This window comes from Arachis ipaensis, chromosome B6 (assembly GCF_059453495.1).
Source record: "Arachis ipaensis isolate K30076 ecotype BB chromosome B6, ASM5945349v1, whole genome shotgun sequence".
Lineage (NCBI taxonomy): Eukaryota > Viridiplantae > Streptophyta > Magnoliopsida > Fabales > Fabaceae > Arachis > Arachis ipaensis.
Window position 1 is genome coordinate 11,310,426 of NC_142441.1, and position 24,844 is coordinate 11,335,269.

Here is a 24,844-nt window from a genome sequence, read left to right on the forward strand (position 1 = left end):
TCAAAAATGTCCTTCTTAATTGTGTTTCGACTAGGCACCTTAAAAGTTGGTTGCATTGATGCCTTCATTCCAACATGTTCCACAAAAGATAAAGGGTACTCATGCATACATATGGCCTTGGCAATACACCTTCTTGTATAAGATGGATCAAATACAAAAGTATCCACAGCACTTGCATGTTTAGATAATGAATCAGCAATTGTTGATTGCCTAGAGTTTGCTAATTTGATCTTTTTACAATAGTAGAGCACGTGATTCTTCAAATTTGTAGTTCCATTTCTTGGATTGGCTCCAAGAACAGATTTGCAATGGTTACATTTTGCCTTCCAATCTTTTTCCTCTTGAAATCGAGTAAAGTATTGCCAATAAACACTCTTCACACTCGATTTGTTGCTATTTTCAATCGAAGCGGACTCATCTGGAACAAAATTAGCAGTTGCTTCCACCAGAGGTTCTTGTTGTTGTTCTTCTGCAGCCACATCTTGTGCCACTACATCCATATTGGTACTTGACATTTCGAAGTGAATTCCCTACAAATATATATATGTGACATGTTTAAATACACTTTGTACAGATAATCAGATATACAATTTACACACACATACATATAAAATAAAATAAAAAGAAAAAAAAAGTTCCTTTCTATATCAACTTAACTTCCATTAGAAAAATAGCTAAGTCTACAACATAAAAATCACAACTACAAAGTATCCTAATTAATCCTCTATAATTCAATTGCAGTCAACATTTTTCCATTTAATCCACAAGAAAAATGATAATAAAAAGGACTAGTACAACTCAGATCAAGTGAAGAAGATGCAGATACATAAACGGCGATAACATACAGGAAAAAACAAGCACGATGCAGCACATAACAACATGGTAAGCTACACAAAGCAACACATCACTACACAAAGCTACTCAATTCATGTCATATCATTTCAAACTTTATTAATTATTTCTTAATGGAATAATCTCTTTAATTTTCAGATCTCTGCTGCCATTTTCAAACTAATAAGCCTACAAAAGTATTTATTCAACGTCATTCTATTTTTTAATGCCACATTTAAATATATGACAGTATAAATTAAAGCTGAACCATCATTCATGTTGCACCGTTTATATTAATCTCAGTAAAATTTTCGATCTGAATGAAGAATCCAAAATAATTACAACCCACCCACAAAATAGCAGCACAGCAGAATACCAAGCAAAGCATTAACAAAATTAAAAAAAAAATGAAGAACAAGTGAGCAAGCACTAACCTTCGATCTGAGGCGGCGAGCAGAATCACCAGATGAATCTGTACAAACACAAACACAAAATCACAACACAGTTCAATAACAAGTAGCACAAACACAAAAATCCTAACACAACAAAATGAAGAATAGAGCAGTGAGCAGAAACCCAGAACCAGAGCGCATGAAAAAAATAAAAAAAAAACAAAGAACAGAGAGCAGTGAGCAGGCAGTGCTGACCTTCGGCGACCAAACTAAGACGACGGCGCGAGCAGAGGACAGACGAGGACGACGGCGAGCAGAAGACAGGCGAAGAAGACGAACACCCAGAGTGCAGACGAAGACGGTGAGTGAGATGAAGACGAAGCTGTTCGGCGAATGGGTTAGGGCTTAGTGTGCGAAGGCTTCCATGGTTCGAAGAGGAGAAAGTGAAGGACTGAAGGCTGCTTCTTTTCTTTATTTCAACCCTAAACATACAACGACACCGTTTATTTGTTTGACTGAGGGTTGCTCTTGCTTTTGAATTGATCTCTCCTTCTTTTGTAAAGTTTTGATAAATTTAATAAGTAAAGTTTACATATTTATAAATTTAGTTCAGTGGCCAGGAGCCTTTTGCATATTCTTAAGGTCCTTGGTTCAACTCCCATATGTAACATTTTTAAACATATATAATACATATTATGGAGGGTGCGGGTAGGGCGGGTAGGGTTGAGGATCAACCCGCACCCTATCCGCTCCGCAAGCCAACCCGCTCCACAGTGGATCGGGTTGGCAACCCTACTCGACCGGGTTGGGTACCCGCGGATAGGGTCCATGCTGCCAGGCCTAACTCTGTAGCACAAGAGAATCAATTGGCTTGCCTGGCATCAAACTCCTGAATACATCTCAGCTAAACAAATCCACAACACTGTTAAAAAACAATATGCTGATTAAGTTTACTTACTTATCCACCAATAGATAACCATATAAGTATGCTGTAATTGCAAGTTCAGTATTGTCCAAACTCATCGAAGCTGTTGGTCTAAAAGATACATGCACCCTGATAAACCACTATTTCATGGTTTATCTTGTGCTCAATTGAGTGGTTTTTATCTACTCTTTACCCACTTATTCATACTATTTGCATGGTTTTACATTTACCTTCCTAATTATGTGCTTTGATTGAAAGCATGCTTCTTTGGACTTATAATTGCTAATATTAATCTTCTTTTATTACCATTAGATGCTTTGATATGTGTGTTAAGTGTTTTCAGATATTATAAGGCAGGAATGGCTTGGAGGATGGAAAGAAAGCATGCAAAAGTGGAAGGAATGCAAGAAGTTGGAGAAATTGCTAAGCTGTCCAGCCTGACCTCTCTGCACTCAAACGGCTATAACTTTATCTACAGAGGTCCAAACGACGCGGTTCCAGTTGCGTTGGAAAGCTAACGTCCGGGGCTTCGATTTGATATATAATATGCTATAGTTCCTCTGACGCTAAGCGATGCGACCGCGTAATCCATGCGGCCGCATTGCAATGACGAAAATCCAGCATGGCAAAAATTCGAAACCAGCGAATTCTGGACTGTTTTTGACCCAGTTTGCGGCCCAGAAAACACAGATTAGAGGCTATAAAGTGGGGGACTGCATCCATTCATAAAGAGGCTCACACCATTCACAATTTTAGGAGTAGATGTAGTTTTTAGAGAGAGAGGTTCTCTCCTCTCTCTTAGGATTAGGATTTAGGATTTCTCTTAGTTTTAGGAGTGACTCTCAATCCCAGGTTCAACGTTCTTTTACTTTATATTTATCTCTTACGTTCAGATACTTTAATGCTTATATTAGTTATGTTGCCTATTTGGCTTATGCTACATTCATGTTATGATTTTCTTAATTAATATTATTTGAGGTATTTCAGATTTAAGATTGCTTTGCCTTTAATTTAATTTAGATATTTTTCTCCCTTTTGGCTTTGGTTAAATAATTGGTGACTCTTGAGTTATCAAACTCATTGTTGATTGAGAATTGGAATTCTTCAAGAATTAATTCATCCACTTAACTTACCTTCATAGTTAGAGGTTAATAAAGTGGGAGAAAAATCCAATTCTCGTTACAATTGATAAGGATAACTGGGATAGGACCTCCAGTCTTCATACCTTGCCAAGAGTTTATTTTTATTATTATTATTTTATTTTACTTGTCATATAACATATTCCCACCTTACTTCCTAAACCCCAATTTACAAACTCATAACCAATAATACGAACATACTTCCCTGCGATTCCTTGAGAAGACAACCCGAGGTTTAATACTCGGTTATCAATTTAAAAAGGGGTTTGTTACTTGTGACAACCAAAACGTTTGTACGAAAGGGATTTTTGTCGGTTTAGAGACTATATCTACAACGCAACTGTTTTTATGACATTCTTTACTGGCAAAAATCCCGACGTCACACCCACTAAATATAAAAAAACCTATTACTATTGAAATAATAATAATAAAAACTAAACTACTTATTACTTAGTACTCACAATAGGTAGCTCTAGTCCAAGAACATTAATTGGAGCAAGTGAGTCTCTTCTTTTTTTTAGTAGTAGACAAATCCGTCTTTGCGTTCTCAATAGAACATAGCAACAATGGATTACTCGATGCACTACCTTGTTGAGTAAGAGTATTAGAATTGGAACCAAAGACCTTAAACACCTTAGAGGGGGAGCTAGAATTATTTTCCAAATGTTGAACAAGAGATTGGACTAGTTAAATCAATTGACCAATTGAATTGGCTAATGAATCCAAAGTCACTTTGTCCTTCAATGGATCGTGTTCACTGTAACGCTAAAAAAAAGTTAACAAGGATGTAAAAATAAAGATAATAGTGAGATATTAATCAAATGACAAATTGAAATTCACAATAAACACCCAAATGTAGAACATAAAAAATCATTCATCAAATTACAAATCTAAATTCACCGTAACCAGAGTCTAGATATAAGAGACATGTCATTGTCACCACTTTGGAACAAACCCAGGGACGTGTGCGACTGTGTGCATAGTAGGACAAATTGCTGAGGACACGATAAACGGTGACAACGCAACGAACTACGGCAAGACAGCAAGGCAGAAAAGAGAGCGAATTTGCGACAATAAAGAGAAGCAACGGAGATAGTAAAATTATGTGCAACTATGTGTGAAGCCGATTAGACGAAGGAGACGCAGGCGACCAGCAGAGAGAACGGTGGTGTAGGACAGATGACAAAGGCGCAGAAGGCAGAACAGTGATAAAGTGAGAGTGAGTGAGTCACGACGGCGAAGAGTGAGTGACCAAATCCTAAACCCTTTTTACTTTTTTTTTTGCCAAAATACATAATCATATCATGTATGCTCATATTTTTATTTTATAATTTTTAGGCATCTTTTTTTTAATATTTTTTATAGTAAAAAATAATACCATACACATATTTTTAAATCAAAGAATTTTCCTGTAAGTCAACAGAAGAGAGATGGTAACAAAGGGCCATACATGAATCAAATCCAAAAATTCTTATATGCTAGATTTAAATAACAAGAAGAGAAACATGTTAATAATGCCAAAAAACGGGATTGATTAGAATAACAAGGATTTGGATAGGTTTATGAATGACAAAAAATCTTTTTCCCGTTTTCTTTTGAGATAAATTTATATAACTAAATTAATTAATATTACAATATAATTCATATTTTTTTAATTGAAGAAGTGAATGAAAAGGCTCGTTATTAAAAGAAAATAAAAGAATATTGAGAACAAATTTATAAAACAAGAACAATAAAAATAATAATTATTACGTACATGTTCAAAATTTCTATTGATTCTTGATGGTTCTTCATATTAGGAATAGAACTTGCCTCAACAGAAGCAGTCTGATTATTTCTACGTGTTTTTACCATTATAATTAGCTTATGATTTTATGTGTTTTAGAAAAAATACATAATAATGATAAAAGAGAGTCGCTATTATATATCATTTTAAAGTGAATCTATATTAAATATAAATTCAATCTAATTATTGACAATCTTATTAGTATTATAATCAAAATAAATCATACAGATTTTATTTTTAAATAAATCATATATTCAGTCAAAATCAATATTATATATAAAAATTACAAGTTTAAATGATAATATCACTAGAGTAGTAATAAGTTTGATTATTGATATCTATCATAAATAATTTCTAGATAAAAATAATAAGTTTTTAGTTATATATAATTTTAAAAAAATATATTTATTATTAAAAATTATATTTTTATTATAACGTAAATTTAAATAATAATATATACTATGAATAATGTCTCAATAAAAATAATAAGTTTTCAATAATATATAATGTTAAAAAATAATATATTTATTATCACGAAGAGTAATAATAAATTATAAAAATAATATTTACTTTGAATAATTTTAAAATAAAAATAATATCTACTTTAAATAGTATTTTTTTTTAAATTACACTCATAAAAGATGCACATACTTTGTAATTATATGATATGATATAAATATGCAATAATAAAATCTTTTTAAAAGATAATTTCTCAAAAATAAAGACTGAGCAAGCAAAAATTTAAACTATATATAAAGATATATTTTAACATGTCGTTAGAAAATTATATTCACAATATTATTCTAATTGTGTTACATATATGCTTGGGTGCTTGACATGGGTAAGCGAAAATTATTTGGACAACCTTAACGTAGCGAGAAAAAAAGAGACACGAGAGAGGTTAGCATTAATGTTATTGATAACCAACTCTTATATTATTTGTACTTCAACTATATACCTCACATACCCCAATATTTCTAATCAATATACCACGATTTTTATACTGTTGCAGTATATTCTAACCAATCTCCGACAACCATGCATCCATCGCTATACAACCTATTTCCACCATCACTTATCGTAGGTTCAACTGTCACAAATTTTTGGCCTCCTACTCTCTTATATCTTTTTCAATCTACTAATTCAAGAGATACCGATGAAATTTTTAAACTGCTAAAGTCTCCACAACATCATCAGTTTGACTCTGGTACAAATAAGAAAGCATCAAAGCATACAAGTGTACACGATAAGAAGGTATCTACGGCCAAGAGAAGAATTGTCTGGAATCCATATTTGTCTAAGAATATGATTGGTGTGAATACTGTCTCCATTAAAGACAAATTTTTAAAAAATAAAAAAACTATACTGAGGGCCTCACACAAATCTCTAACCGAAGAGCAAAAGACACTCTTAAAAAAGAGTACATCAAGTGGATATTCTATTAGCATGCATTCCCTATACAACAAAATGACTGAGCACAATAAATGGAGAATTGAATGGCCATCTGTAAGTTTGTATATCACAAGAATTTGCATCAATCATCTAAGGTTACATAACTTAATAATCTTACCATTTTTTTTTATTTTGCAATAGATCCCAGTTTTATTTAAGCCTCCTGCATACATAGATTTGGATGACCTAGATATTAAAATGGCAACCTATGTGTTTTCACCAAATAAAAGAAGGTTACGTATCTCATTATCCATATATTAAAACTTTAAAAAATGATACAATATTAATGTGTTTCATGTTTGTAGTGATGAGGTATTGGTGATAACAAACAAGTTTAGCGGAACTTGTGACAATTTCAAGTCATTAATTTCCAAGAAATGGGTGCATGGGGATGTAAGTGCATAATTAAGTTATTATCTCTAGCATACTTTCAATTCTTAATAAATTTATTAATTACCACATAAGTATTGGATTTGGTGGCTACTATGCTAACTGTGCAAGAGAAAGGAATAGGATATCAAACACATTGGTATTTGCCAGCTATGTTTTCGGTACACCATCTCCTTTTTAGGTTTGTTACTATTTTTATTTATTTTATCTTATTGTATAATTATTGTCACTGATTTAGCCCCTAATTATTAAATTCAACAATTCATACTGGAATGTGATACTAAAATTAAAGTTTTGTTGAAATATTATAAAAAAGAATTCATAAAAAAAGTTAATAAAGGTCTAAAAAAGGTATAAAATTTATTGTATTTTTTTCATTGTTTAATGGCTTTTATCTTTATGAACTGAGCTATACTTTTTGTTTTTAAAATTTTTGTATCTAGTAATATCCTAATACGTGAAAGTTGGTACTAGATTTTTTTACCTGTCAACGAGAACAACATGCATTGATATTTAGTTGTTTTTTATTTGTGCAATCATCAAATAATTCTGCTAGACTCCCTACCGATTGCTTCAAATAAAGAGGGAAAGAGATCGACTATTGTAAAATTGGTAAATTAACTTTTCTCATTTTTTTTAAATTATGATATTTTTTAAAAGTTTCAAATTTTATCCTTTATTTAATTTTTTTCCTACATGAATAGGCTAAATATCTGAAAGATATGCTCAAGTATGAGTCGTTCTATAAATAAAACACTCTATTTAAGCCGCAGATACTTAAATTTGCATTTGTGGATATGCTAGAAATAGGAGAACAAGCTCCTGACTTGTAAGGAATATCTGTATTTGTATTTTTCTTTTTGAAATATTTATCTGCATAAGCTAACTGCGTCTTATTTAACACAGTAATGACTGTGGGGTATGAGTGACAACTTAGATGACAAACTACAAGAAGATATATAGTTATATAATAAATATAATTTTCTTTTGCTAGAAAAAAAGATACATAGTACCTCATTTAATAGTGTGCATGGTTTTGTTGGTAACTTAAAATATTTATATTTTGTACGTTAATGATGCTACAAGGATGCGATTTGCGTCGGATATGATTCTAAGGCCCCAAAACTTGATACTGCATAATGTCATTGACTCTGCTACCAGGAATTACAATAAGTATAAGCAATAAAATTCAAACAAAAATTAAAAATCTATAATTGCCATGTAATCATATTTGGTTTATATTTAGAATTGTTAGTTTAATCTCTTTTACTTAATATTTATATTGCTTGCTTCCTCCAAAATGTTTAAATCTATACTAGCTATTCATTATCTTTTGTTTTTTCCCATTAGTATTGATCATAATTCATAACTCATGACTTTTCCATGCCAAGGCAAACGTATATTTTCTTGAAAATTATTATCAGTTAGAATCCTTGCCAAATGACATACACTCGTAAATTACTATACAATTTAAAATCAACCTTACTAGTATTTGCTAAATTAATTAATGACATTTGAAAGTCTCGGATATTCAACCAAATTTACTATTTATTTTATTCTTTCTCAAACTTCTGATGCTCCAGCATAATTCAAGATTCAATTTTAGTAATATATTCCTTAAAAATTAAACTAAATGCATAACTCTTTTCATAAAAATCAATAACTCCATCTGTTTCAGTCTTACACGTGATAACATGGTAATGTTAAACAAAAGTCTCACCCAAAATTCTAAACTAGCTAGAATGGATACAAACAGGTGGAAAAAAAAAGATATTGTCTCCAGAGTAAAATTAAATCCTAATAGAGGGCCACCATTAGTTCTCAATAGTATGATGCCATTCTCAAGGAAAAATCAGAGCTCTCCCAGTAACTTGGTCAAGATCCCTTCGTCTGTTTGAAGTTATTCTCCTACCCTTGAATTACAAAAGGAAAAAAAGAAAAAATTAGCATACAATTAAGCAAAGTATCATGGTTTCTCATGCCAACGTCATTTTAAATAACTACACTTCGAGACGCGCAATACCAAGTTCTCAAATAAAATATACATAAATAAATAAGAGCTTTAAAAGTAGTAGCTATTTAATAACTGCTACTACGTTGGTATGCTCGGTGACTCAGTGCAGTGAATGAAGTAGCATAATAATAATAATAATAATAATAATAATAATAATAATAATAATAATAATAATAATAATAATAATAATAATAATAATAATAATAAGGCTGCATTCATGAGATTCGATTCTCTTTGAAGATTGAACTTGTAGCATTATTTTATATAATTATGTGTTTATTTTAAGTCGTTTAGTCTATGTAATAAGGTTTTATTGTTGTTTGTTAATATTTGTAAATAGTTTTTATGCCCCTAATTCATTTTGTACCCTCAAGTATTTTTTTTTATTGATAAGAACTAAGAAGAGAAGAAACCGAACCTCAATGAACCTGTGAAACTGGTCATCTTGCCGAGGAACCTGGTTGATTTTGAAAAAGAAATGCAAGAGTTATGAACATGTGTTTATCATAAAAATGTACTCAACCTGGTAGAGTCACAACCCCATTGGGAGTAGCTTATAACCATTAAATCTTTTTTCTATAACTTATGAATAATATTAGAAGATACAATCAAAAGTTTACCAGATCTTAGAACCTCAATAAGAACTAAAAATCTATCAACAACATACTTCTCTATCCTTATTAGATGCAGGGGATAAAGTCCTTAACAACCACACACAAATAAATTCCACATTGTACATAAAACTAAGGATTTTCTTGCATTTCTATCAGCGATTATAGGCGGATAAATAGAAATAATATGCATACTACACTAATTCATAAATAGAAAAAATGTTCTATTTACTACACAATAAACAAACTGAATGTGAAGTATGAGCTTCAGAATTCTAAAACTCAACACAAACATCAAGCCTAAATTTGATCAAACGAATAAAATAACTAGCCTATGGTACACAACAAATTATAGCATCAATTTTAGAACTTCAGTAAATGTAATCTCATAAGTTCACCAGCCGACACATACTAATGATAGAAACATGTATCTATGTACATATATACTATAACAAAAATATAGACAACCAGAATATTTTATCACCAATAGAAGTAATTAAATGATTAGACATGAAACTTGGCAAATGATCAAAGTTGAAATCCATAAACAGTGCATAAATAAGTAGTACAATCATAAGTACAGGTAGTATGTTGATTTGTGAATGTAGAATGTTCCAATTTTGCTAAACTAACAATTATTAGTGAACAGTGGTAATATACAATTTTCTGGTCTTTATGATGTCCAACGAAATCCTTCATCACAAAATTAAGGGATGAAGTTAATCTGCAAGTCATAAGAAAATTGACTCAAAATTAATCATTAAATGCGCAAAAGTGGATAGTTTCATAGCATCTCATACACAGATGCACAGAAGTATACGAATGGCAATACAACAAATAGACTACCTTAGACCAAATTTTAGCATAGATCGTCAGTTAAATAAAGCTGTTTGTCAAATCACCAAGATTCTATAAGAAACACAGAAGAAAAAAAGAAAACAAAAAAGAAAGAATACTAAATTGGAGGTTTGGAACTGTTGGGGTTGCTTTGAGTCGAAGCAACCACCCCAGCATTGATATTTGGCTCTTGAAGTCTTCCTACAACCACCGTTTCGAGGTCCTTGCCGCTGCCGGAGGAGGCGCGTGTTCTAGAATTTCTCTCCTTCTCATCTAAACATAACCTTGTTCTTAGTATGATGAAATTACAAAACATATTAATAGAAATTTGGCAGCTCTAAAGGTTTTAACTTACATGGTACCGGCTTCCCTCCTAACGAAGATTTGCAATTCAGCCTGGATCCATGAATTCCATGTATCTTTTTCGTGAACATGCACGGTAAGTATACTGAATTAAACAGCCTTTATTATCAGTGTCTACATTAAACATTTAAATTTAACTTATAAGGTCTGAAAAATTTTTAAAACTTACCTATGGGAACGACTACTCCTATTGCTCAGTAGTGTAGCAGAACTGACAGCAAGGTTGACCTCACTGAGTTTCATGAGGGTCATAACATCAGCTGTAGATGTTACCGGACGCAATGTAGCATAAGGAAGACTCAATCCATCATCATTGTAGCTCCTAATCTCTAATTTATTATATGTTTTGTCCTCAGTAAGTAAGTCTCTAAATTGTTCATTGTAAATCTCAACCATTTGAACATAAATGTCATATGTCATAATGTCTTTTCTGTCATTAGACATTCGAAACAAATCGTTAAGAGCAAGATAATTATGTTGAGGAGATAATTTTAATTAAAATCGTTACCATGTTTTCATTACGAAGAGAAGCAACAAAGTTTCCATCAATATTTTCTTTGGCTTCCAAGATGTAATCAACCAGTAGCTTCACAAGTGATTCTATATTTTCCTCTACATCCAATAGATTAATTAGAAAGAATATAATTAGATGAGTATGAAGAATGCTTTGAAATCACTTTCAGTAGCAGTTTTTTTATCACTTACAACCAAAACAATATATTTCATATCAGCACATGATGCAAAATTAGATACCAATATATGAGCAAGACTGAGTGATCAAACCTTCTCGTTTTTGAAAATTACTCTCAACAAAATGCACTTTTTCCTCTGTGGCAGACAAATTCAATCACTTACATGCATCAGAGGGAAACGCAGTTGCAGCTCTCGAATGACTTCTACTAACTGATTGCATAAGTAATGGAGATCTTAATTGCCTGTTAGAGGATCCATTCTCGCCATTTGTCATCAATAAAAGTCATTACCAAGAATTCAATCAGTAAATTATCATAAAGTAAATCAAATTACTCAGAGAGAGAAAGAGAGAGAGAGAGAGAGGAGCAACTTAAGAAATCTTGTTGAGCGCAACGGAAAAACTTTGGAGCCGTCACGCAGGAATGGAAACTTGCATGGAAACTTGCAAAGTAACAAACTAAATAATGTTGTCATCAATTTCTTTTCCTAAAAGCCTAATCATATATAAATACGTTATGTAAATTCTTCAAAATTTATAAATTTAACCCTATCATTTCACCAAGACCGTAGGACATATATATGACTAGAGTTGACGCAGGAACAATAAGTAGAGTTAGTAGGTTAATTATATTAGTTAATTGTAATAAGGAAATACAAGTCCCATATTCTTTAGGATAGTGAATTTTGTGTTATGTATTAGTCCCACATCGTTCAAGCTATGAAGGCTTTTCCTTCTCCTACTAGTATAAATAAGTCATGTACCTTTTATTTATGAAATAGAGTTGAAGTTTGATTTGAATATAAAATAGGCTGTGTGCTTATTTTTCTCTGGACTCTTTGAGAGTAAGAGGTGCATCCTTGGCTTGGGCGACCAAAGTGGGTTTATGGCTATTTTTACCATAGTGGGGTTGCTAACCTCGCCAAAATTGGTGAATCTAAACTATGTCACCATAGTGGGGTTCTTAACTTCGCCAAGATTAGTGGTCCAAGCGACGTCCCGGTGTCAAGAGTAATGTTAGCGAATTATTTTTTTTTAATTATTTTATTTATTTTTAATTTTAGATCTTATATTATAATATATTAATTCTAAATTCTAGATTATAAATTTAAACTCTAAAATTATCTAATATTAATTAACTAAGAATTTGTTTAGGTGAATTTTTTATAAAAAATATTTTTAAGTTTTTTTTTTAAAAGATCTTATAGAAAAATAAAAATAATTTTATGTTTAGATATTTTACGTAATAGATTTTTTTATTTATCAATTATGTTTGGGTATAATCATATAAAGTATTTTTTATTTATTTATTATGTGAAAATATTTTTTTTAAGAAAAAAAGATCTTTTAAAAAAATATGTAAATTGTAGCTTCTCACAAAAGATATTTTCTTTTATGAAAAAGTATAAGTAAAAAATGAAAATACTAAATAATGTGAATAATGGATTTGTCGAATGTTCAATTTAATAGGTATACAGATGATTATGTTCATTATTTACAATTGGATGGTTATTCCTTTTGATTCGATTTACTCATGCAAAATTAATAATGGGTGGATGTTCAATTCATTAGGTGTGCAGATAGTTATCCTAATGTTAGGATTTAGAGGATAATTTGAGAATGAAGTGTTTTTTTTATTTTATTGAGTCAATTCTAGAACTCATTGTTCACATTGTTCATGAAAATCATTGTCTACTTAGCAAAATCCTTTTTTTTTTCTAATACTTTTACTACTAAAAATGGAAAAGTATAAGTAGACAATGAAAATACTAAATAATGTGAACAATGAATATATCGGATGTTCAATTCATTAGGTGTGCGGATGATTATTCTAATATTAAGATTTAGGTGGGTAATTTGGGAGTGTACTGTATTTTTACTTTATTGGGCCAATTTTAGAGCTCATTGTTCACATTGTTCACAAAAGTCATTGTCTATCTAACAAAATTCACTAAAAATTTACCAAACACGCTAAAAAATAAAAAAAAATATTAAAAAAATATTTTTTTTATCAATTTAGTGACACACAAACAAACATATTTTTTTCCCTGACTAATAGAAGCACGTTTCTGCCAATTGTAACAAACAAATAAAAAGAAAAAAAGGAAAAAAAAAATGCATTATTGATGAAGTATGGCTGAGGAGAAAAACAAGAAAAAGAAAGAAAAAAAAGAGAGGAAGGAGATAAGGTTACATGAGTTTTGGGTGCATGTTATGACGATGACTTTGAGTAGTGAAACAGTTGACGAGTCATTTAGAAATTAATGATAGATAAAATAATATGACAAAAGTCCATACGGTGTCGGAAGAAGACTGTGAGTGAGTGATTGTGTGTGGTGTTGCATTCAGGATTATTCGAAGTACAGACAAGAGGATGAAGGGGCACGTGAGTTTCACGTGAAAGTGGGAAAGCAGAACCAATCCCACTTGGTCTCCCTCTATGTTGCATCATTTATAGTAGTCCCCCTGTGGCCCCCTCTTTTGTGGTGCATGCATACCTTCCCCATATTTATATGTCTCTAGGTTTAGCTCTCAATAAATAAAATCCACCAATGATGATAGTATTGGAGACCTACTATACTACACATCTTATCTCAATCTCTGTTCATAAATTAACTTTAGTGTTACGTGTATGTTTCATTTTACTATCAACATAGTAATTTGTCGGCACTCCGCTTTTTGTTTTTTGGTAGGAGCAGGTGTAAATCTACAGGGTAAAAAAAAATAATTATTTTTTACAATTAGTACATAAAAATAAATTATTGTAATTTTAGTGATTGAAATTGGATGGGAAGAACATGGTATGTCGTTTTCAGAGAGAAGTGCATGAATCTTGTGTGAGCCCCTGAATCTTTTTATCAAGTACTAGGAAATAGGAATTCAATTTTCAGTATAGGATTGTAGATATGACTTTCACGCATGCCACATGGATAATGCAGTAAATTATTTTGTTACCGGTACTAGTTTCCAGAATGTTCGTTCATATTCACCTTAGCAAATAGCAAGACATGACTATATAGTTGTGTGTTTGAGTTACAAGTAATTAACAAGTAGGTACTCCGATTGATGAATCCATTAATGGGGGAGAATATGTTCAACTCCAGCCGCACAGGGATGACAAGAAGCTCCTCCTTGTTGTAAGTTAATTGGTACAAAATACATCATATGATATATCCTTGTTTGAATTGTTGTCAACTTTGCTTAGTTAATTGAATTTTTTATTTATGTATCAAGGCATGTGAATAAGGATATTGGTGAGCTGGTATGGGAAAATGGTGAAGTTAAAGTGCAAGGAAGAGGAGCAGCAGTGGAAGAAAGAGCAGCAAAGTTAGAGAGATTTTACTGCTCCTCAATTTTGGATCAAAGCAAGAAGCAGATCCAACAAGGATTTTCAAACTTCAAACTCATTAGTAATACATATTCCTCCTCCTTATCACAACAGTGCAAGAAACCAAGAATAATAGATTTTTCAGGTTCAGCACAAGCAACAACAAAATCACACACACTACAGCACTTGGGTACTTGCAATAATAATAATAATCAGAGAACATCATTAGGAGGAGGAATGGTGAACTTCCCAAACTTCTTGGTTCCTTCACTCTTACTCAACAAATCTTCTTCTGCTGCTGCTGCTGCCACTAGTAGTAAAGGTCATGATCATTCATCTGTGGTGATTGATTCTTCTAATAATAACAAAGCAGCAACACAAGAACTCAAAGAAACACCTTTTCATCAGGTACAACCACTTGATCGACACTCTCATGCTCAAAAACCATATCATGGAGCCTCATCAAGTTCAGCAGCACCACCACCACCTAATTACAATAGTAATAATAATATTGAGCAACACTTGGTAGTAGCATCTTCCCCTGTAAGCTCTATTGGAGCCTCAAACGACCCTGACATTGGTATTATGAGGAAGCAGCATGAGGAATACAGCAACATCACTGATCATGATCATGATGACACCACAACATATATAAGTGATGATGTAAGTGAAGAAGCTGGAACAACCACCCTGTGGCCTATAGTATCTATAATACATTATTATCTATTCATGCAGGATGATGAAGAAACAGAAGATGTAATAATAGCAAAGGAAACACCAGCTGCAGGTACCAGAGCCAAGAGAAGCAGGGACCCAGAGGTTCATAATTTATCTGACAGGGTCAACAAGAGGATTCATACATTGAAAGAACTCATACCCAATTGCAATAAGGTGTGTCACTAGTCTCTAGTGTTCATTATATTCCCAACTTTATTTTTCTCATTGTGAATGCCAATAATGTATATGTTAGATTGATAAAGCTTCAACTCTTGATGATGCAATTGACTATCTTAAGACCCTGAAGCTTCAGTTGCAGGTTAATTTTACTATTAATTAATCCTCTATCTAGCTAATTCAAGTTCATAATTAGTGTTGAGATATCTTATATATATAGAAACATTGTTGCATATGTATATGTTTGCAGATAATGTCAATGGGGAGAGGACTTTGCATGCCATTGATGATGTTACATAATCATCATAATCAGTTAATGTGTTATAGGCCATCATCAGGCACAGGCATTCCCCATCAAAACATGTTTGATGGTTTCTTCAACCAAATGAGGCCTATGATTATGCCACCATCACCACTTTTCATCAATCCCACTCCACCAATTGCGCCATTGTCAATCGCCAATTCTTCCAGTCTAGATGTCTCACATGTTCAAGCAATCAATAATGGTGATCAGGTTTCCCTTCACCAACACACAACTAGCAGCAGCTACCCCTTCTATTTTCCCACAATCATCAATCAGGAGGAAAAGAATAATTATGGAATGGAATAGCAGAATAATGTAAAGTAGTTGATAGCGTAAAGTTGGTTAACACTTTACACAAATCAAGATAGTGCTGCTTCATTCCATGCTTTACAGCTTTCACATGTATGTACCGTGTACCCATCAAAATGACCCACACAAACTTGAGTAACCTTCATTAGTTGTCATGTTCTAGCATTTTATCATCACGGCTTTACTTTATTAAGAAATCAAGATTTTTAATAATTTGAAGTTTGAGTTTTGAAGAAAATCATAGAAACATTACATTACATTAATAAAAAGAAGAAAATAGCTCTTTCGTAAATTTTTGGCCTTGGTTCTCATAAGTCATAACTGAAAGGGATAGCTTTAGCATTTGCGTTCCGCTATCATGTTCACCAATCACCACGTACTCTTGCCTTGTATTTATTTATTTATCAGATGTTATTTTATATATATAAATATTCATTTTTTTTTCATTTATCTGATTGCTTTCACTTTCAGTTGAACATTAAACTCGTCCAAAACCACTAATATTTATTTGGTGATGACAAGTTTGTAGTTTTTTTTTTAATTGGTCTTGACCATCTTTTTGGTCCGCAGAGATATAACACTAGACCTTCTCCAAATACACGAGTTTCTTTCTGAAGAATAAATGGCATGCCATACAACAAATTAAGTGTTTTATTTGGTTGAGAGACATATAATTCAAGATTTATGCACAACTACTGTACAACTATCAGAAAATGCATCTAGTCATCACAAGTAAATCTAAAAAATGAACTACTAAGTTATAAAGACGTGCGAAGTCCCCCAAAATATGGGTAATTTTGACATAGGCGAGGGTGAAGCACAAGTGCACAACATAATTTTCTCTTTTAAGACTTTATAGTTTACACAGCCTCCATTTCTAATTTTTTTGATTCTCTGTCACCCTCTGATCCCTCCTTAGTGATACCTTGCTTCACAGATGCACCATTTGACAGCCTGAGATTTGAGAAAGCCTCATTGATAAATTCAGTGGCTTCTGCAGCTGCTCTTCCTTCTTCTGTGGTGCCAAACGCCTTTTCAACTGCAGGAACTGGAGCCTCTTTCTCAATAGCCAACTCCAACTTCTCCAATTCGTCTTGGATATCTTCATCTTCGACATCCGTGTAAGATGGAGTTTGTTCTGCAGTTGACACAAAGCAACAACCAATAAAAACACGAATGCTAAAAATAGACATTGGACTTGGACATTACAACAATCTCGAAAAATCCTTGGGGTTCTATATCTATTACAAAACCCATCATTAAAGAAAAATGAAAAGCACAATTTAAATGCTTGCCACAGAAGATATGAAAAATATACCTAGCGCCTTTTCCACTTCCTTCTGTGCATCAATGCTCTCTTGGAGATCTCGTAAACAGAGATCAACCTCTTCCACGCTAATCTTATTTTCTTTAATTGCATTGGCTCCAATCTGCATAGCTTCAGATATCTGGTAGCAAATGATGGATCAACAGCTGAATGCAATCTTCAGAATCTGATATAAACTGATTAGTCCAAAAGAATATTTGAAGTTGTACCTTTTTGGTAGCCTCCGCATCTGCAATAACACCAAGTACTTCCTGTACTCTGTTCAAAAGTGATGAACACTTATCTCTACTCTGAGTGGCCAGCTTAAGCTCCCTTGCATGCCTAAGGGCCAATTTTTTGTTCCCTGAATGTAGAGAAGCCAACGCTGACTTTCTTGACCTAAAAGAATCAATCTGTGAGGCAAATTTTGAGCAAACATCCCTACACAACATCTGTAAACTGGAAAGACAGTGTGTGCTATAAAACCAAGAGTGCTTTTGAATCTTAATTGTAATTTTGTAAACACCATTTGTCTTGTGCATAAATATTTTCAAATTATTTTTTAGTAAATCAATTTGAGTTGATTGATACTTTATATGTGATTGGTTATCAGGTCATGTGACAGTACCACAAAAGGATAACCTGATAATCATATGATAATAATTTATCATATCCTTTACAACGAGAATGTTACTTTGTATATCAACTAAGATAAAATAGCAATAATTGACTTTGGAATAAGAAAGGCAAAATATATGAAGATTTTGTTTTATTTACTCCAATTTTGATTGGTATATTTAGAAGCACCTTAAGGTTACATACAAATATAAAGACTTGTAAACAAAAACTTACGACTCATAACGTCTGTCAATCATGTCTAGTTGCTGCTGAAGCCTCTCAGTTGTCCAGATCAAGTACAAGACATCATAGTCTAAATTAGATATGCTAGATAATGTGGAAGCTGAAGGAGAAATTTTTACACCCTGTAAAATACAAACTTGAAATAAGAAAAGAGTTTCAACCATAAAAAGTAAATCGGTATTAATAATACCCAGGAAAAGAATCTTGAGCGGCATTAATCAAAGCCAAAACTTAGAATAGCTTCCATTAGCTTATCAGAAATGTCAATTAACTTATTTAAAGAAAAACATGCCTAAGATAGAATAATAAGATATCCAAGTTTCCGTACCTCTACAAATTCTTTCTTATGGACTTTAAGATACTTTGCTGTACCACATCCTGACATATACCTCAAGATTGCAGATGCTTCATCAGGCCCTCCACATATGTCCTGGAATTTCTTCATTGTGATGATACATGATGAATTCCAGTGACTTTCAGATAGATGTTTGACAACTTCAGCAGCCTTACTCTACACATAAAATGTAGGAAGAATTTCATATATCCATATGATATATCACACAATGCCAGATACTAAATGTTGACATTGAACCGTTCTTTGACCAATACTAAAATGTACTTTTTGTGGGTTACAGTGCAATATAAGTTACTCAATCTCAGACTCTCTCAGTCAAAACTTCATATGATAGATAAAAAACTCATAGAACATGTGCTGGAGGAATTGAAATGAATAAACATATGAGAAGAAAAGCTGTTGAAATGAAAGGATGGGTAAATTACCTGAAGCAGAGAAGTTAAAATGACAAATTCTTCAGACATAATATCCGGAGTTGATCTTGCTACTAAGTTGCTAACTTTTCTGAATAGTTGGGACAATCGTCCACTTGTTGGATCCGCAAGATCCACAATTCTTGTGAGGTCACCTTCATTATACATTAGAGACTGAAAACTGAACACATGTAAAGCCAAAAAAAAAAAAAAAAACTCAAAAGCAAACAACTGGTTTTAAGCAGCAAGTTAAGTCAAGCAGCGTAATAATTATTAATTTATTATCCTTTGAAAGAAATAATTTCTTTTTACGCAAATCACAATTGAAAAAGAAGGAAAGAAGGGAAATGCCATAGATGTTCCAAGACATATGTAATCGTAGGTATCTACATCTACATTAATAGATACTTTTATAACAATGAACTAGATAAGTGCATCTATACGAATACTGAAGTCAATTTTTCTGTATTTCCTTTTATAATTCAGGTTTTTATTTCAATCTATTGGTTACCCTATCGTTACAATGTGATGTATAATTGTCGTATCCATGTATCATGTGTGTATGTCAAATTAATATTTGAGCCTCATAGAAACATTAGAAAGAATGAATCCTATATATCCTTAACAGCTATGACCTAGCTTCACTTCCAGTAATTATCATTGATATTAAGATTTAAATGAGACTCCACCGGCATTGAAAACTAAACTAAACTAAGAGAAAAACAGTAAAACGAATGAGAATTTTATAGTGAGAAAGAGAGACTGACCAGAACGTGGTCAAGACATAAGGGGGTTAACCCTCCTCGGTTAAACCAAACACTCTTAACCTGCAAATAACAGCCAAAATTAAAGGTAAGAGGCGGAGAAATTGAAATTTGGAAAACCCTAAAAAATGGAGGTGGTGGTAGTAGTAGTAGTAGTAAAGTAGTAATTAACTGACCTGGGAGGGTTTTATGAAGAGGAGGCGAAAGTGAGTGGCGATTTTGAGGATCAAGTGTCTCCAGAAGAGGAACCTGGGCTGCCAATCGGATCTCTGGCCGGAGAATGCTTTGAACCTCGCCACCGAAACGACGTCGTCGTTCCAGTCGGGGACTTCCTTTGCGATGAAATCTCTCACTGCTCGCTCCTCCGCTGAGTCCATCTTCCAATTGAATTCTACGTTCTCACTTTCCAGTTTCCAGTTTCGATTCCATTGCTAAACTCTTTTCTCCTTCCTGCTTTTCTGTTCACTTCTTTTTCCTTTGTTCTTCCGTTATGTCCACGTGTCTCTCTGTGATTTAGTAAAATATTTTAATTTTAATTTTAATATATTCCAAATCCATTTCAAAACATCAAGAAATTTTAAGGAGAAAGCGGGGGCGAGCGGTTGAGGGTGAAACACGGTGAGGAAGATGGCCATGCCATCGGAAGAGATAAGGGGGAGAGCGTAGGTGGGTGTGTATCCGGTGTTAAGGAGGGTTCTTCTCGAGAGGGGTTAGAAAAGCCATCCAAGGTCTCTTTTAGAGATAAAGTCATTGGTGCAGAAAAGCTTAAAGCCTTTGCATTAGTAGGATCTTTATCTGGGGATGGTATCGCAACGGTGACAGGTAAGCAGGGTGATTCTCGTCCACCAAGTGTCAGTTTTACCAAGGAGGCAAAGAGCTGTCTAGCTGAACCTTGTAAGGAAGCCATCGTGATCAAGGTGTTGGATAAGTATTATGGCTACACGGCTCTCATGCATAAGCTCCGGATAATATGGCGCATCAAAGGAGGGTTTGATTTGTTGGATGTGGGATTTGGATATTTTTTGGTTAAATTTGATATTGCTGGGGATCGTGAGAAAGTCATTCTTGGTGGCCCGTGGTTGATAGACGGTCACTATGTTGCAGTAAAGCCATGGGATGTGGATTTTAGGCCATGCGAAAAATCCTTTGGATCAACGCTGGTATGGATTCGAGTCTCGGGACTTCCAATTTGGTGCTACCAGTAACAAGCAATGCTGCGAATTGCTTCTGCAATTGGGATTCCGATGAAAGTAGATTTGGCTACTAAGCTCGCAGAAAGAGGAAAATATGCCCGAGCTTGTGTTCAAATTAATCTTGAGTTGCCTGTAATCAAACATATTATAGTGGAGGGTGTGACTTATGAAGTGGAGTACGAGAGTTTACAGTTGATTTGTGCTACTTGTGCACGGTATGGGCATGATAAATCGTTGTGCATGGAGAAGGAGTCCTTGGAAGGAAACATAAATTCCTTTGGTGATGGAAAAAATAATGAAGCCCCAACGCTAGTGCCACACAACAATCATGAGATTCAAAAAGAAGCTGAATCAGAAGCTCGTGATTTGGGTGAGAAATTAGGAGTTGTTAAAGGGAAGGATGTGGTTACGGAATCATTGGCTCCTCACGTGCCTGATGGTCTTGTTAATGAGGCATGCATGGATGATGGAGAGGGCTGGCAACAAGTGCTGCGTAAGAAAAAATTTACAATGGGCCAGTCATCAGGTTTGAAGGACCAAGATGGAAAGCAGCACAAGTTTGGTTCGAGAAGGGTTCCAAGGCCCAATTTGCATGGTGATGGAGGCAAATCAACTGGCATTAGGATGGGGAAGCAAGAAAAACATGAAATTGCGCCATCTCCATCGCGCAGAACTCCTACACGTCGTGGAATTTCTCTACGGAAGCGTCCTCGGCCTTCCTCCTTGCAGAACTCGCCAGTTGATAAAAATGGTGGCACAACGGAGGAAACCTTAGTAGATGGAAGCATGGCAAGTGCAGTGTCAGGGGGTCCAAAGGTGGCAATTATTGAGGATCAGAGTGTGCCAGTACCGCAGGACAAACCACCTATTGAAGTTGGTGATTCTGTTTAGAGTTTATGTTCTTATTTATTCTGTCCCTATTATTTATGGATAGTTTAAATATGATTGTTTGGAATATTAGGGGTGCTTCTAATAAGTTAGCCCGGGTGCATTGTAAGGAACTTGTTAGGAAATTTAGACATGTTTTCTTTATTGTGGTTGAAACTCACTCCCCTTTTCAGCATTTAAAATTATTTTGGGAAAGGTTGGGGTATCACTCTGTTGGTATAGTAGAGGCACAGGGGCATAAGGGAGGTATTTGATTTCTATCCTCTATGAAGGATGTTTGTTGTAAGTTCATTGATGCTTTTGATCAGGGTGTTACTGTTGAGGTTCACTTTGATAATTTAATTTGGAGGTGTAGTGGTATTTATGGCAGTCCTCAATTTAATAAAAGGGTTCTCCTTTGGGATTATCTTGTTGCACAATCCATGGTTTTTCAAGGACCTTGGATTGTTCTTGGTGATTTTAATGAAGTCAAATTCTCTCATGAATCTAAGGGCTGTCAATTTTCTCATCAAAGAGCAGACATGTTTGCTACTTCATTAGGGGATAGTGGTTTGTTTGATCTGAAGACTATCGGGAGGCAGTTTTCTTGGTACAGGAGGGTGAAAAATTATGTTGACGTGGCAAAAAAGCTTGATCGAGTCTGTATAAATAGTAGTTGGTTATCTATCTTTCCAGAGGCTTATGCAAAAGTTTTAAATAGGCTTCAGTCTGATCATTGCCCTATTCTGGTGCGTTGTAAAGGTCGTCCTCAGCCTAAAGGGAATCGACCTTTCCGATTTGTTGCTGCTTGGGCTACTCATCCTGGGTATAAAGATATTGTGAACCAGTCATGGTGGTCTGGTAATAGAGGAATTCATGGCAAGCTTTCAGAAGTACAGAAGAATTCACTAGAGTTTAACTCGAAGGTATTTGGTAACATTTTTGTTAAGAAATGTGAATTAGAGCAGCAGATTAATTATTTACAAAAGCGTTTGGAAGTGGTGGATAGTATTTATTTGCGTCAGAAAGAGCAACAGTTGCTTGATGATTATAATAATACTCTAGTGCAAGAAGAGCTCATATGGTTCCAAAAGTCCAGAGAGCAGTGGGTAAGGTTCGGGGATAGGAATACAAGATTCTTTCATATTCAAACTCTTGCGCGAAGGAAGCATAATAAGATTCATGGTCTTTTTCTCAAGGATGGAGTGTGGGAAACTGATCCAGAAGTTCTGAGTCAAGAAGCAGAGTCTTTCTATAAAAGCTTATTCTGTCATTTGGATGATGTTGATTTGGGTTGCCTTGGTGATGTGCCTCTGCCTTCTCTGAATGAGGAAGCTAGCAATAATCTTACGGCACCAGTTACTATGGAGGAAGTCAAAACAGCTGTTTTTCACATGAACTCTTTTAAAGCTCCAGGTCCGGATGGGTTTCAAGCTTTCTTCTTCAAAGAATATTGGGAGATCATTGGTCTTGATGTTTGGAAGATGGTTAAGCAGGCATTCTCCGGTGTTACTCTTGATCCGAGAATGTTGGAGACTTTACTGGTTCTCATTCCAAAGGTTGAATCACCGGTATCTATGAAAGATTTCAGGCCGATTAGTCTCTGCAATGTAGTTTACAAGATCATCACGAAGGTCCTTGTTAATAGGCTTCGTCCTCATCTTGCGGAGATTGTTGGCCCGCTTCAAGGAGGATTTATTCCGGGACGAGGAACTCCTGACAACATCATTATTGCTCAAGAAGTCCTCCACTTTATGAAGAAGACTAAATCAAAGAAAGGCACACTGGCCTTTAAGATTGATCTGGAGAAAGCTTATGACAGAGTTGACTGGAGGTTTTTAGCTCATACCCTTAAGAGCTTTGGTTTTCCTATTCCTACACTTAATTTGATTATGAATTGTGTCACTGCTTCTTCCTTATCTATTCTTTGAAATGGGAGTCGTCTGAATGGCTTTACTCCTAGTCGAGGTCTTAGACAAGGAGACCCTATGTCACCCTATCTTTTTGTGTTGTGTATGGAGCGACTGGCATGCTTTATTAGTCATCAGGTTGATTTGGGCTTGTGGGAGCCGGTTGCTATTTCTAGAGGGGGACCAAGAATATCCCATTTAATGTTTGCGGATGACTTGCTTCTATTCTGTAAAGCTACAAAGAGACAAGTGCAAAATGTGATGTTGGTTTTAGAGACTTTTTGCAAAGCATCTGGGATGAAGATTAATGTGGAGAAGTCTAAAGCGCTTTGCTCCAAGAATGTCTCTGCAACAAGGAAAGAGGTTTTCACTGGGGTATCCTCTATCAGATTTGTCCAGGATTTGGGCAAGTATCTTGGAGTTACCCTTAGCCATTCTAGAGTGACTCGTTCAGCTTTCAATGGTGTCCTGGATAAGATTCGGAGTAGGCTAGCAAGCTGGAAAGGGAGTTTACTCAATCGGGCTGGTAGACTCTGCTTGGTTAATTCTGTTGCCGCTGCTATTCCCACGTACCAGATGCAGGTCTCTATTTTTCCAAAAGGAATCATTAGTAAATTGGAGTCTATGATGAGGAATTTTCTTTGGAAAGGACAAGTTGATGGAAGAGGATTGAATCTTGTTAGTTGGAAGGTACTGGTTACTCCAAAAAAATATGGAGGTTTGGGGATTAGAGATCCTTATTGTGTAAATATTGCTCTTCTTGGGAAGCTAGTTTGGACTTTTTTCCAGCAGCCAAACAAGCTATGGGTCCAATTATTGGATGCCAAATACCGATCATCTCTATATAACTGTTTTAGTTATCCTAAGAACAAGGACTCTCCCATTTGGAGGTGTCTTTGCAAGGCTTGG

At 34.3% G+C, this 24,844-nt stretch overlaps 2 protein-coding genes across 3 annotated transcripts; one reads left to right on the forward strand and one right to left on the reverse strand.

Moving 5' to 3' along the window:
- Positions 1-14,210: 14,210 nt before the first annotated feature.
- LOC107646015 (uncharacterized) lies at positions 14,211-16,504 on the forward strand. Of its 2 annotated transcripts, XM_016350193.3 has the most exons (5): positions 14,211-14,568; positions 14,666-15,422; positions 15,495-15,650; positions 15,730-15,795; positions 15,904-16,504. In XM_016350193.3, exons 1-5 carry the CDS (start codon positions 14,498-14,500, stop codon positions 16,261-16,263), a joined length of 1,410 nt encoding a protein of 469 aa, XP_016205679.1. In that variant the 5' UTR covers positions 14,211-14,497; the 3' UTR covers positions 16,264-16,504. The 2 variants fall into 2 exon arrangements, with proteins under 2 accessions (XP_016205679.1, XP_088347394.1); XM_088491268.1 differs by having other exon boundaries at positions 14,246-14,568; positions 14,666-15,650.
- A 366-nt stretch (positions 16,505-16,870) lies between these two features.
- On the reverse strand, positions 16,871-20,502 carry LOC107646014 (uncharacterized). Its single transcript, XM_016350190.3, has 8 exons — positions 20,142-20,502; positions 19,969-20,028; positions 19,214-19,375; positions 18,762-18,944; positions 18,425-18,555; positions 17,803-17,971; positions 17,585-17,714; positions 16,871-17,404 (listed from the first exon to the last, which is right to left on the reverse strand). The coding sequence occupies exons 1-8, from the start codon at positions 20,340-20,342 to the stop codon at positions 17,127-17,129; spliced, it is 1,314 nt and encodes a 437-aa protein (XP_016205676.1). The 5' UTR covers positions 20,343-20,502; the 3' UTR covers positions 16,871-17,126.
- Between the last annotated feature and the right edge of the window lie 4,342 nt (positions 20,503-24,844).

Excerpts from the sequence above, each read along its gene's own strand:
- LOC107646015 (XM_088491268.1), top strand. The coding sequence starts at position 14,498 with ATGAATCCATTAATGGGGGAGAATATGTTCAACTCCAGCCGCACAGGG. Across the intron at positions 15,651-15,729 it reads TCATACCCAATTGCAATAAG|ATTGATAAAGCTTCAACTCT; the intron begins GTGTGTCACTAG and ends TGTATATGTTAG. Across the intron at positions 15,796-15,903 it reads CCCTGAAGCTTCAGTTGCAG|ATAATGTCAATGGGGAGAGG; the intron begins GTTAATTTTACT and ends ATATGTTTGCAG.
- LOC107646014 (XM_016350190.3), bottom strand. The coding sequence starts at position 20,342 with ATGGACTCAGCGGAGGAGCGAGCAGTGAGAGATTTCATCGCAAAGGAA. Across the intron at positions 20,029-20,141 it reads TCTTCATAAAACCCTCCCAG|GTTAAGAGTGTTTGGTTTAA; the intron begins GTCAGTTAATTA and ends TGTTATTTGCAG. Across the intron at positions 17,405-17,584 it reads GGAAGTGGAAAAGGCGCTAG|AACAAACTCCATCTTACACG; the intron begins GTATATTTTTCA and ends TGTCAACTGCAG.